Source organism: Melanaphis sacchari, unplaced genomic scaffold, assembly GCF_002803265.2.
Source record: "Melanaphis sacchari strain LSU unplaced genomic scaffold, SCAv2.0 Contig48_pilon_pilon, whole genome shotgun sequence".
In the NCBI taxonomy this organism is placed as follows: Eukaryota; Metazoa; Arthropoda; class Insecta; order Hemiptera; family Aphididae; genus Melanaphis; species Melanaphis sacchari.
Window position 1 is genome coordinate 3,206,087 of NW_020271327.1, and position 15,803 is coordinate 3,221,889.

Genomic DNA, 15,803 nt, shown 5'->3' on the forward strand with positions numbered 1-15,803 from the left:
CAAATTTGAAGAAGGTAATATTCAATAGATGTTTAAATAATAATAATATAATACATATACGTTACAGGCACTTTATATCTTTATTAATTTTTTAAATTAACTTTTCAGTTTTCTTCTGTTAAATCGTTTTTAATTAAATTACTCAAGGTTATTGCGTAAAAAATATTTTTAGGTGGGAATATTTACATACCGATAGTAAACTATTTTCTGTAGAGAACACGCCGATGGAAGGGGCTTTAAACACCAAAAACACACCCACTCCTGCCTCGCCTACAAAAATACATCACACACGTTATGTATCACGACACAGGTAATAATATTATTATTATGTACACGTTACGTTTTCAGTCCGTTTTCAGCTCTCTTTATACTATTATGTTATCCCGTCGTCGAAGCGACGTGTATGCACTACACGTGTTGAATGTCAAACGCGGGCCCAAGCGACGCAGTCAGTCGCGCGGAAGTTCAAAAATGTCATCCGGGCAATAAAAAGGACGGCTCATCAAGTTTTTACGCCACGCACGCACATACAACAACAACATAAACTGAGCCCCTGCTGAACGATTATAAAAATATTTTATTATGTAAATATATAATAGGCACCTACATCATGTCGGCCGCGGTCGGAAGCCTTGTACCGGTATTTGATGACGTTGGGCAGGAGTTAGGGGGGGGGACAATGATGGTGGGGTGAGCGCTTTAAGGTTAAGATCGGTCTCCGAGGAGAAATATATATTAATATATACGCATATTATTTATGTCCGACGAACGCGAATATTTTAATTTAATTTTTTTCCACTGTTTTCGTTAAGGTTGCCTTTAATTTTTTTTTCCGGAGCGCGAGTCGCCTCTCCCCCTCACTCTAAACTCGACCGCGCAAGTATGACATTGTTATACGCGTATATACATATCATTATTATGTGTATAAGTAAAAATCGTGGGCGCGCGTTTGATTTACGAGCACCACCACAACGTATGTGCAATATATATATATATAACATATACACACGGGGCGTCGTAGCAGTTGAAATATCAAGTCGCGGATTTTTACCGTATACTTTACTTTTATTTTACAAGTGATATTTTATGCATTTTACACGCACGTCTTATGTATGAAGTACGCGGGGGTTGTTTTTTCTCCTCTTTTAAAACGTCACTTTTGAGGGCGTGCGATAAAAGCGCGCTGTGGTCTCGATCACGATTTATGTACATATATCCGTCGCACATATTGCGATACGCGCGCGCCAAGGCAACAGTTGGTATAACCACCGCCGTTATATAGACGACGGAACTTCATTGTGCTTCCCCTCCTCCCCTCTTCAAAAATTCCAAATCATGTAACCGACCATTTATAAATATATATAGATTATCGAGTTCGGTTTTTTTTGGCTCACAATAACTATTATTTATAACATGCGTCATTACTGTAGCAGTCTATGTTATACTATAACCACATGGTGATGAATGATAGTAATACTACAATATACCAATAATAATATTATAAAATGTCAAAAGGCAACATTTTTTGGTCATATTATAGAATAAATTGTGTCCGATATCAATAATAATTATTTTTCTTAATTTTATTTTGAGGGCAATATTATGTTCATTCGTACATACTCGTTTATAAATGTTGTATATGTAGGTACTTGGTACGTATTTGAGTTTTATAAATTACAAAAGCAATTAATTGATAGCTATATTATTTTATGCGTTATATACAAGACTCACGACTTATTGACAATTTTTTGAAGAAAAAAGTACAAGTTTACATTTTAAGCATATTTTAATATGTATTCTGTTACTCTATTAATCTTGTTTTGTTTAATAGTATGCAAAAAATAAATCAAATGCCAATTTATACTTACCTAGTTTACTTTAATAAATAAAATTATTTACTATAAACGTGATATCATTGATATTAGTATGTAGATGGTGTGCACTGCATTTGTATATATGTAATTAGACATTATTTCTTATAATGAACTTGGATAGACGCAACCACTGATTAACATAGATGGTTAATATGACATTACAGTAGATAAATGATCTTTGACCAAATTATTTTAATCATAAATTGGATAATTATAATTTTAGTAATGTATTTCAGCAAAACGCTGGTAAATTGAGACTAGTATACAATATACGTATATTTATATACACGAAATGTATATGATGATATTATTCAGTATTATGTACAGCGGTATTTATAATATATTATAAACTATTTAATATGGGTCTAGAAAGCAAATAAGCGCTTATCCTGCTGTCCACAGAAGCCGTGTTTACGACCTCGGTAATGGGGCCGTGCTCGGGAACCCACGAGTTATTTTTCACTTAAATCGAGGAGTGCACCTAAGGAAATAATTGGTCGTTTAATCTGTGCGCGAGCTTAAAATAATATAATAACGCGCGCCGTCGTCGTAAAGGAAACGAGCGGGAAAAAAACAGAAGACTTGCGAAAAAAAAGGACGCGAAAACAATCCTCTCGTATAATACGAACATAAGGCAGTTATATAATACTATATAAGTTCATTAACGGGCTCGCTAACGTTATATATATACGTGAACGGGAGATAGCGTGGCCGCTTATTTTATATACGCGTGCTGTTAGTGTGTGTGTGTGTATTTATACATATACATGATATTTTTTTTAAAAGGGGACCGCAAGAGAGGGGAAAAGGATCATAAATTTGAAAAGGCCAAATCAGTGGCAGCGGTACGAGGGGTTTTTTCGGGGATGGGTTTACCGGGGGCGACGACAACGACGACGACCGACTACTATATATATATTACGACGACGACGGCGGCGGCAACGGCGACAACGACGACGACGACGACGACGACGATAAAACCAACAAATATTAGAATTAAAAATAATTCCACCCCTGCGGCGTAAGTACACACCAAATGCAAAACGGGCACTTCCTCAGGAAAAAGGGGAAAGATTTGCAAACCCGGTGAATTATTATCGCATCGGTTTGTACTGCGCGAGTATATTATATACGTAGTTTTGAAAAACCCGTAGCCGTATCGTGTAGCCCGCCTTATGTCGTCGTGGCTTCTACTTCTTGGTTTTTTTTTTCGGTTATTATTATTATTTTTTTTTTTTTTTTTACTTCGACCCCGGTGGACGTGGAGGAGAAATTAACCGACCGTGGTCGTGATGGTGTATACGTACTGCAGTGTACAGTGGTAGTAGTAGCGAATGGTGGGCCGGGGTTCAAACAAAATAATAATAATAAAAAAATTTTAAACTCGGAAAACACGATGACGTATATAAATACGACTTTTTTGTTCCATTTCTCGTATTTTATATTCGTATATTATAGTATGCCCGGGATATCGTTTATAATTTTTATGTATGTATATCGTGTTGTTTTTACTTTTTATTATTCGCCTGGTGTAAAATTAATAGACTCCTGCCGCCGCCGTCTCGGCGTCCCCGAGGAGGGCTTTACAATATACATAATATTATACAATGTATATATAGGTATATGTGAGTGAAACATTTCCCCGTTACCCACCGCCACGTCAACTATATAGGTACACAATATACTATACGTATATAATATATATGTTATAACAAAAACACCACGTACCTATATAGAAACGACGAAAACAAAATAATAATAATAATTGGAACACGAAACTCGCCCGGGCCGAACGCGCGCGCACCAATAATAGACTCGGCTGCGGTGGCGACACAAACCCGTAATTATGGGGAAAGGAAACACAGTCGGCGACCTGTGGCGGGCACAGACCAGTGCGCGGAGTACTCGGATAGTCTGTGTAATGGTACATACTCACACATACGCACATATATACATATGTATTATATATAAATGTGTGTGTGTGTGTGTGTTATAGTGTAATATGTTTAATGGCTCTGCCGGCCTTACCCCGTTAAAAAATACATATATATATATATATATATATATATATTATGTTTTATATATATATAGTGTTTTTTGATTCGACTGTAAGCGGAGCCAACGCTGGCGGCGACGTCCGTTCGTTTCGACGGGAAAACGTCCATTTTTTTTTTCACCGCGTATAAGCATTATGTAATTCACCTGAAAATTATAACAATACGTAATAATATAGTCTGCACGGCAGCATTATGTAGTTGAATAGATTTTCATTACTAAAAACCACTGCAGGCATACGCTTATAATATATTAAAAATGTCAAAGTATGCAAAAAACTATGTGTAGTTTTAATAAAATAAATTATATTTACAATAATATGTTCGTGGTTTGATATGTATTTGTAAAATATTAAAAATATAATGTATAAGAATTTACACAAGATAATAATGTTAAATTTTCCTATTCAAAATATTATGTAATGGTATAAACGTTGAATTCCTGATTTTCCCCAAAACAATCATTAAAAAAATTAAAGTATATGTATTTATATATGCACTAACGTTAAAGTTTATATCTTAAAAATTACAATTATTGAAATGTATATAGGTACATATATAAACTATAACTTTTTATTTAGAATGGCAATGAATAAAATTTGTAACTCACTTATTTAATACTTATTCAGAATGAAATCCACCGATATGTATAATCATTAAATTCATATCCCTAGGTCATTGAATTTATAATTAATAATAATCGACCAGATTGTGGGTAAAAAACGCTCCATACGTATTGCCATATGACCATGTATTTCTTAGTTCTCATGCACATTAGTTGCGTTATGGAAAATTGCGGTAAATAGTGCAGTGATTAATACGTAGTATTATTAATTTATAATTATATTTTTAGAAACTTCCATCGCGGCGGCGTAATCATTTAAAGTGATGAAAGTTTCACAGGTAAAATCGATAGGTTCACTCTAAAATACCCGACAATTATTTACAGGATATAGTTAGGTGTGGAAACGCATATTATAGAGTTTCGATTTTCGTAGAGGTAATATAAAACGTATAATTTCATGCGATTTTAAAACATATAAATTCTATCCGTTATATTAATAAAAATAATAAATATTATTTATTCACCCCGTGGTCAAATCAACAACAACAAAAAAAAAAAATACTATCGACTCCGGAACTGATTGATTTGTAAGAACTGAAATCGCTTTGTCGACGTTTCATCTTTCATTGTAATACATCTTTAATAATATCATGGTTGAATTTTTATATTTCGGCACTGCCACCACGTCAACATCATAATCTCGATACACAATGATGTCATCTAGTCTTCGCGAGGAAATATCTAAAAAAAGTGGTTACATCTTTATTTTATTTACAGACGACAACGTGAAAAGTTTTGTAATCCGTTATAATAAGGTTTTTTTTTTTAATATGAAAAATACTTTAATATTGACTCGTGTACTGACTGTACAATAATACAATCATTTATTAATGATAATAAGTTATAAGTACAATCAATACAACTATATAAGGTAGTAGCCAGTAGGTCTGTGTATATTTATATATAATACACTGATTAATTTTCTAATTATTGCAGTTCATCGTCTTTCATCGTTTGTGCTTTAATAATAATTTTTTTAAATTCTAATATTTGGAACTTTTAAATTCTTACACTTAATCATGGGTCGTATTTCAAACACTAAAATTTGTATACCATGAAGTATAAATGAGATTGAAAATAGGAAAGTAGGTATCTAAATCGAAATTTGGATTTGTAATTTTTAGGTTATTTAACCATGTGTATACTAAAGATAATATAAATCCATGATAATAAGTGTGGAAGGTAACTAAGAAATACGAAGGCTATGATGAATTGATAATTATACTAATTACAGTGCATAATTAATATTAATGAATTAAAGTGTTTTAATTAAAAAAGTATTTTTCTTAGACCTTAATATAGGTATATTTATTATAACAACTCAAAAATTATTCTTTTAAATTTAAATTTAGATGTATCAAAATGTTTAATTAAATAAACCGACTGCTTAACAATTTACAATAAAAAAGTTTGATTCTCATTAAAAAAAAAAACTATTCCACCAACACTAGATACTCCTTAAACGGCAAAAATAATCTAATAATATTTGAATAAGATCTATTCATTAGTATATTATAATTTATAATGTATACTTATTTAAAGATTTCAAACATCATAATTTTAATTGATAAATTACCAAGAGAAAAAATTTGGTGCACATATTTGGTGAATTACCTTACAGACAGTATAAATATATATAAATAAATTAAGTCCATGTCAATGTAATTAGAGGCGTAACCAATTTACTATAGATGCAGTATACTGGTACTAGTGTAAAATTTATTATTATTTATTTGTAGAAAATATTATACATATATGGTGTGTGTGTGTGTGTGTGTAAGGTATGCAAATCGATTTATGTGCCTACTATAATAATATATTATTATAATAGGCATATTCCACTCGGGAGCAGCAGTAAATATTTAATATTTCACGTGACGGAATTTCGGAAAATCGATTATTATTATTTCCACGTAGATGAATCGCGTGCGTAATAACAATACCTATGCGTCGCAACGTTGCCATCAGTGGTAAAACAAATCATTTGTGTTTAGTAATAAGCTCACATCGATGAAACTCACGTTTTAAAGATGATTAAATTTGTTAAACTTCAACGATACATTGCAATAATGTACTTGTTCGAAAATTGTATATAGATATTATAAACTTTTAACTTTATATAATATTATGTTTGTTTGAGATGATGCGATTAACTTATAACAAATACATTTTAATTTGTATCTATATTTTTTGATCAAACGATTTATCAATTGTATAAAAATATTGATAAGTTAGTGAATTTAATTTAAATTGGATAGTGAATTATTATGGTTATAATTTAGTAATAAAATGTAAAACAACATTTTCACTGTAATAACTTCATAACATAATACTTTCGTGAGAAAACGGTTTATTGAATAATATTTCCCGCGATGTAATAAATAAAAAAACACGGCAGTTTTAAAACAATTACAAAATTGCGTTCGCGAAAGTATATTATTTTTACTACCTTTCAAACACTTAAATTATTAAATGAAATATTAACTGTCAGATTACTATCGTATATTTATCCAAGTCTATCTATTTTGGGGTTTAATTTTTCGTGTATTTTAAAAGTAGCTTTTAAAAACGATATGAATAATAAAGAGCAAAATAACCCTGGACGTTAAAATTTGTAAAAATGACACGATATATGTGTATAAAATAATGTTGGCATTATGATTGATCTTAGTTTTAATTTGTAATGTTTAAAAATGTAACTCCGTTTAACTAGAAAATATACTTCGTGTAGTGTTGTTTAATTAAATTAAATTATATTTTATACTTAAATCTTAAAATTTTTTCTCTAACTCAACGCATTTTTAATTTTATATATTTTTTTAGGGCGTCTCATACGGTTTTTAAGCGCACAAAAATCCTAACTTCATGTATAATAATACGTAATATGTGTATAAACGAGGTCGTTCGTTCGTTAGAATTATGATACCGTGATAGGATTGCACGCGTGCAGGCGACGCGTCGAGAGGATAAGGATAACGAAATGGCGAGACCAGGAGCGGGCAGCGTGTCGTAGGCGATAAGTTGTCGTAGTCTGTCCGTAAACAATAATATTGTGTGTAATAAAGTACACTATTATAGCGAAGGCAATAACAGCACACAGTCGCGGTCGAGTGTAATTTATATTCGTGTATATATATTATATACGCCCAGTATTATAAGCATCGTACATAAACAGTTGTTCGAAGAGAGGTATTCCGTATGCGTAATGCGTATATAATATACGTACGACGGTGGTGCACACGTCCAGCGATCCATACATACCGCGTGGACGAGACGGCGCTGTAATTTTTTGTTTTTCCTTTTTAACCATACATACACAATATAATACGCCTACGTATAAACATTAAACGTGTATACATATACGTTCGCGGGTATTCGGGACCCGTCGTTGACCTGCAGGAAATAATAATAATAATAATGAAAAGAAGTCGAAAAAAAGAATTGTAACCACCGTAGTATACTCGTGTGGTATTTATATATGTATATACGATAATTTAGGAGGACCCGGCGCGAATAATTTATTAAGCGTGACGTCGAGTGGACATTATGTACAGCGTTTCTCTTTCTTGTCACCGCGTCCCTGCGTATATTATATACACGCTTAAAAACATATATATATATATATGCGTGTGTGCCGCACTCGACCCCACGGTACATAATATTTATATATGTATATATATATATATACTGTTTGTGTATATAATTGTATAAATGCATATATACGTAGCGGGCCGGACACACATTGTGTGTGCTGCGAGCACGCAAGAAACGCGGTCGTCGTCCGCTAATAAGGTCCGGCTCGGTCCGGTAGTTCCCTTCACACATCTCTGCCCGAAAACCACCCTGAAAGTGTGCGTATATTTACATATAAAGACACGCGCACATACCTCCCGATTTAAATAACATTTCCGTATTTACACGGGACGCCAGCGCAAATGTGTGTATATGTGCGTGTGTAGCGTCTGCGTCTGCGTATGGCGTACGTTAATGTGCAATTCACGTTTGCACTATATTATTCGGAGGATCTGTCGCGACCGACGAAAAGGACGAATCCCTCACCCACAACTACCCTCGGAAAGGGTTTATTAAAACGAGAATGACCGCTACCAAGAAACGTCTAACCCTTCCTTTCCGGGGCCACAGTTATGCGTGTGTATGAGTGTCTGTGCTCGTGGACGCGTACCTACATAAATTATTCGCAATTTCCACGTTTTCTCAACCTCCGACTTATACGCGTATAAATCAACCATACACGAGACCGTTTTATAATTAAAAAAAAAAAATTCACCCGTTGACGAAGTAGTCGGCAGAAGACGTGTCACTGAAGCATAAAGTAAAATTTTTTCCAAAACTGCAAGTGACTGCAGATATACGTTCTTATCAATTTTAACGTATTGCATAACATCACATTCGCGAGAATAATAAACTCTACACGATCAAATTCATACACAACAGAAACTCTATAGATTTATTTTTCTAGGAGGTTAAGTTAAATATATAGTATGTAAATTATAATATCCGAATGCATTTTAATTTGTAATAAGAGTTTATTTTATTGATGTAACTTTATTTAATATAGTAATTTACCAGCGCAAGTTTATTCATTTTATGTGTATAAAACTAATATTATTATTTTTTTTTTTCACATTACACTAAACAAAAATAATTACTTAAATTAAAATTTATATTTCTTACGCATTTGATATATGCCTGCAATGTGAATGATTTTAATTAATTAACTGTGAGTAAATTAAACCATTATATTATGATGTTATATAGTATATACACATAACTTAAATATACAAATATTTTCTAATCATAAGTTGTTTTAAAAAATATGTCAATTTAATGAGATTATTATTGCTTCAAATGAAATGCAATTTAATATTATGTATAATATATGCGTATTATATTGCTACCATCATACAAATTTACATGTCTTACTATATTCTCGGAGAAATAAAACATAAATATAATATAATACATAATAATATTTGTATGCACTTTAGTTCATACAGTTAAACATTCTTGAAATTATTACTATTACTTTTTTGTTATAATTTATAGTATATATATGCATATTTAATTGTAGCTATACAAGTACATGAAAAAATGTGTACAGTTTTATAAGTGTACTTCATAATAATTTTAAATTTAATTGACGAGAAAACCTAAAGATCACAAATATTATATTATAATATGTATTTGCAAGGACAAAACTCATTAAAAAGTTTTGAAATTTTTCAAATCATAATATATCATCGAATAACTTATTAAAATATTAATATTGAACTGTATTAGGATAAAAATAATTTTTTTACAAAAATTAATTAAACAAAATTCGTTTTATAATGCATATGTTTATTTGGCGCAAATTATTATTCCGTTGAATATTTTACGGAGGTATATTTTAATTACAAATTGCTTGGAAAAAAATCATTCTTTCAAAACCGTTGTGTTTCTCAGTTTAAACCAACCACCTTAGAGGGGAATAAGCTCCTTTGAATTACGAACGTAGGTTGTGTGCCACTTATTTTTATTTATTTTTTAACTGGCTACACCCTTTAATAATTTGGCACGGATTTTATGATCTCTCGAAAAGAACTTACCCCCATCCGACCCCTATAAACCTTTTAAAGCAAAAACTTCTCACCCATAAGTTGTCTTTTCTCAGTATGCTTTTCAAACGGCTCTTAGAAATTTTTGATTGTTGTACGAAAAAAATATTTTTAAAAACTGATCGATTTTCTACTATAATATTTATAAAACCACCAGACACCAGACGACTAATAATGTACATAGATAATACACGTAATATATATTTTAGTATTAAAACTTTATTTTTTATTTATTAAAAATTGTAAATATTTATAATGCATAAAATAAGCCAAAATATGCAAAATAAGCTTTAGACTTGAATTTTTAGATTCTTATTATAACTGTAGTCGAAATTCACTCAAAATCTTGTCAGCTTTCGATTCGATGTTGAAAAACGGAAAATAGTTATAACAATTGAATGTTATATACGTTTGAAATAAATAATTGTACAATTCTGAGTGTTTTTATTTTGACATGTTATCCGGACCGTGTATTTTTTTAATGCTTTGACAGTGAAAAACTATTTTTTATTTTTACGATGCCATCAACGTTTTGAAATTATTTCCAATCGTCGCGCCGCGGCCCTCTTCGTACCTGCCACCAGGTATATAATGATTAATAATTATTATTACTGTAGGTATTATATAAAGATGCAGTTCGCCACGTAATACACGTAAAGATGAAGAGCGGAAGACAGATACAGGGACACAAAGAGGGAAAGAGAAAGAGGTAAAAAAAGAGAGAGAGAATTTAATTATAACGAATTACGTTTTGTTCGTATGATTTTGTATCCACCGAAGTCCTGAAAAATTATTTAATAGTACAGCTCGAGGACGGGCGGGTTGAACTAAAAATCAAACGATACGCCCACGAAATTTGTCTAAGTCACCTGACTGGATAGTCAAATGGAACGCCTACGGCAATTTGTCCCGATTGACGTGTTTCTTTCTTTCCCATTTTTTTTTTTTTTTTTTTATTATTATTATTCTTGTTTTTTGGTTTTTTTTCTTTCCGAGTTACCTTATTTTTTTTTTACGCGCGCAATAGACGGTGGGCGCCTACGTTAAGATATATGCGTGATAACTTCTCCGCCACCGACACCGGGTCGCCACGGTTAATAACAATAACTATACAATATGTATTACATAATACGCGTTATAGGTACGACAGACGATGGTATAATATTTATAGTAATGAATTACAGTAACACATCGTCTTACACGCTAATTATTATTATATGCATTTTTCTCTAAAATAGTATCTTGCTGCAGACATTTTTTGTTTTCTTGCGTTTATACGTATAATAAACGCACGATGCTTTATAATTACGCCGGAAACGTATAATACGCGTATATACAACATAAAATATTACAAGAATTTTTGTTTGTTACATAAATATATATATATATATATAAACATATAAAATATTTTACCGGAAATCCTGCATAGAAAATCAATTATGTTACGTTTAAGTTTGTCGCTTTATTTCGTGATTCTATATTATAATATACGTATGTGCATTAAGCAATGTATACTAAATTATTATTATAAAATAATATATAGTATCGTCACATATTCGATGTATTATGTATATATATATTTTATAAATATAAATGGAAATTAAGTTTGGAAAACTGTTAACAACGCCCACGCGCGTATAAATATATGCATTAACACACTTATTATTATTATTATATTTTAGTATATAGGATGCAATAAAAATGTCAAAATGAATAATTATTAAACTTTTTATGCGATATCATCCTGCACGTTAAAATACAATATTATAAGTCGAGAAAGAACAGTGAAGTGTTTATATTTATGCCAATTTCGTTCAAATCGAGTAACTTTACATGCGTTTACTATTATATTATTATAGTTTATGCGTAAACAAAAGTTTCAACGTATTATATTATTAAATATAATATAACTATAATATTTGAATCCAGTGCATGTGCAGTTTTGATTAACAGATAATATATCACACACTCATATATATATATATATATAACATTTAAAACTTTTATGCTGTTGAAGTATTGTAAAAATATTGTTCGAGCAATTTTCCGAACCTTTTAAATATAATTATATTATGTATAAATGGTGAACAATAAAATTATAGTATTATTCTCTTAAAACTTTGAAATAAAAGGATATTATATTGTTTTTTCCAGGAGTGCGTAAAACTACGTGTTTATTCGATGAAAAACGTAAGTCAAAACAGTAAAAATATCATATTTATATACGTAATATAAATAATTTATTAATATTTTAGATAGATATATAGTTAACCGTTGCAGCATCGTAGAGAGATATATTATGCAATTTGTTAAACGCGTGTGTACATCTGCTAAATGATAATATTATTATGACAACGACGTCCGAAGCTCAATGTATAGTTATAGTCACTATAGATCTTTATAGCTACATAATATATTATACTATATGATATAAATCACTGACGATTATCATAATTGCTGTTTTCATTAAAGCTATTATTTTTAATCGAGCAAATCGTCCACGAGTACTAGTATTCATAGTAATATAAATATATATATATATATATATATATATATATATATATTATGTATAGAATATGTATAGTGTATGATGAATAATATATCGTACGGTGAACCTCTTACGTGATCATGATGAATCGAGTAAAAACGAAAAAAAAACTAGATTTTGAATATATTCATACTTGACTAATATTTATCACGATGTTTATATACATATACATTTAAATTGTGTAGGTTAATTTCGCCAGGAGGTTTGCAGCGATAGGTACATATATTTGGAATAGATATATATTATATAATATATAGGACCTACAGGCTATAGTTGAATCTCACGATCTGCAGTCGGCGGTTGGAGCATGTATAGAGGTTAAAAAAATAACCTATAAATACAAACATACATATAACATACACACATATACATCGGTCGTAAAAAACGGTGGCGAGATAAACAATATTTTTACAGAAAAAAAACCTCTATATAATATACACAAACGCACACGATAATAATAATATATAATAATATTATAACAACGGCGGCGGCGGCGTCGGCGGCGACAACGACGATGACGATACGCGCGGTACACTTCCCTTATTTTTTTTCTTGCGATATATATATATGTATATACGACCCTTGCAACACTCAGTCCACACCGCCACGCCACCCGTTGAGCTCAGTGGGGTCCTTCGACGGCGACAGACACATCGCGAAAAAGAACGTTGCGGTTTATACACTGTGCGCCTTTGAGTAAACATATATAAATACCAAGATAAGAGTCGGAGGCTGCAGTGGAGGAGCGAGTTTCCTTCCGATACATTTCATTCCGTTTTTGCGCCGGGCCCCGGTCGAGATAAACGCGCGTAGCAAAAAACCGTTCCCGACCGCAGCCGCGTCTTTTCCGCTAATAAACCAATGGCGCAATCAACGCTTTTCTACCCCTACTCCTACTACCACACTTATAAATAGTAGTAAGGGTTGTCGACTCGAGTTCGATCGATCTATATTTGTGTGTTTGTATGTTTGTGGGTGTGCATTGGCGTTTGCTTGAGGGCATATAGATATATATGTACTATATTAGTGTATAACAAAATATCATTTTTTTTTTTTTTTTTTTAATCTATTTTTCTACGTGATTACATGCACTAAAGCATGTATTCATTATCCACATCTGATAATGTGAGAAATTATATATTAAGCTTTAAATATCCATAGGTATTGCCAAGTTTAGATTAGGGTAGTTCTGAAGAGAAAAGGAAAATGGTCTAATTGATATTAGAAATTTTAGAAACTCAAAGTCTCATTCCAGAAAAATGTATTTAATGTATTCATTCAAAAGAAACTTAAAATAAGATATATATTCTTATAATGAAAATTTAATAAATAATAAATGCTTAATAAATTGATATACCTATGATAAAAATATAATAAACTTTGTAAATTAGTGAATACGAGAATCGTACACAATATAATTCAATGTCTTGTGTGGAATTACATTTACATTAAGTATTTTGAACTTTTAACATGAGGTAATAATATTTTATATTGTTTATGCTCAAAATAGGATATGTTTCTGTGGCAGTTGTAGCGACGGTAGATTAAGTTAGAAGACACTAACAAAATACATTTATCTGTATATCTGTCATTGCTCACTTTTCGCTACCTTGCTTGTAGTGTATCATTGCATTTAATTTATGATTTTATTAAATAAATATTGATATTTCTATTAATATAATATTTCATAATATCTTATCAAGGTTTATTTAATTTTAAATGATGCAAACAACCGTAAAAAATAGTAATTATACATTTTTTTTATGCGAAAAGGGTAGATGTTTAAGTGTTGAAGGAAGCCTATTAAGGGTCTGGTGTTTCAGGGTCAGATGGATCTTTAAGCCGAGTTTGAAAACATCAATAATACGTGATTTTCGATGCTATAATATTATCCATTTATGCATTATATTTTTGCTCGATATTTATCTATATTGCTTCTATATTATATTCAAGTACTTATTAAAATAATTATTAAAACTACTTATAATTTTCGATTTGAAGTTATTATGTCTATACGGTATTATATACTATTATTAAATTAAATATTTATCATAAAAAGTTCGTAAAAAAGAAATACTGTGTTTATTTAAAATATATTATAGGTAATATACCTATGTGCTGCACGATTAGTCAGAACCATGATTAATACGATCGTTGTGTTTTTGATTATGAAGGATAGCGTAAAGTAAAAAAAAATAATTAGAGAATAAAATAATTGAATGAGAAATGTGCAGAAATGATAATATGTACCATCTCATCCTCTGCAAACTGTAATGAGTGGCCTGATGTCGCGCTTTGGTTGTGCTCAGTCACTAATGTGTTCGGCCGACGTCGCTAGCTCTCAGATGGGTGACCACCCGAGTTCTTAGTGACGAATCCATGGCACACACACATACACACACGTGTTCTAACCGTACTAACCGAACTTTACAAACCTTACACAAAAAAAACCTACTGTTCCTATCCACAGTTAATGGCCTTAGTTGCCGGGCTTATATAAGATCAATTAAAAAAAAAAAAAACTGTAATGATGTCGAAAATTACCACACCTAAACGTATACGTGTATAAATGGTAAAACAAAATAAAAGATAACGTTTAAAATTAAATCAATCGCTTTAAAAATTATCGTTGTATAAAATAAACTAAAACTTTATGAATAAATGTTTTATTATTACCTAACGTTTTTTAATAAATTCAAATTCACAACATTATAATATTAAATTAAGACAATTTTACTATTCGTTTTTGAAGAATATAAGTTTTATTTTTTATGTTTAAAGAACATTCTATACAAGTACTTTGTAGTAAGTACATATTACAATATCTAGGAAGGAGTTCTTTGTTCGAAAACTTTATGAAAAAAAAAAGATGATTATTACATATGCCTTTAATAGAGAAACATTATGTTGATGATAACTATATTGTAATAATAAAATAAATAATTCACTTAAAAACTATTTATTATATCAAAATTATTTTAAACTATAAAGCTTATGATTATAAAATCATACGAAGTACCTATTATAGTTTGGTACACAAATGTATAAAAATATGTTTAATTGATTGTTATTGGTCATTTTTTA

General features: G+C 30.8%; 1 protein-coding gene across 2 annotated transcripts in view; it reads left to right on the plus strand.

The window, feature by feature from the left end:
* Window positions 1-15,803, plus strand: part of LOC112598471 (homeotic protein proboscipedia-like) — a 60,665-nt gene that overhangs the window by 26,249 nt on the left and 18,613 nt on the right. The window contains exon 2 of one of the 2 annotated variants that reach the window (XM_025344946.1): window positions 12,326-12,361. The exons of the other annotated variant lie outside the window; for it this stretch is intronic. Coding sequence (XP_025200731.1) covers window positions 12,326-12,361 — 36 coding nt within the window. The remainder of the gene's footprint in view (window positions 1-12,325; window positions 12,362-15,803) is intronic. 2 annotated transcript variants of the gene reach the window in all.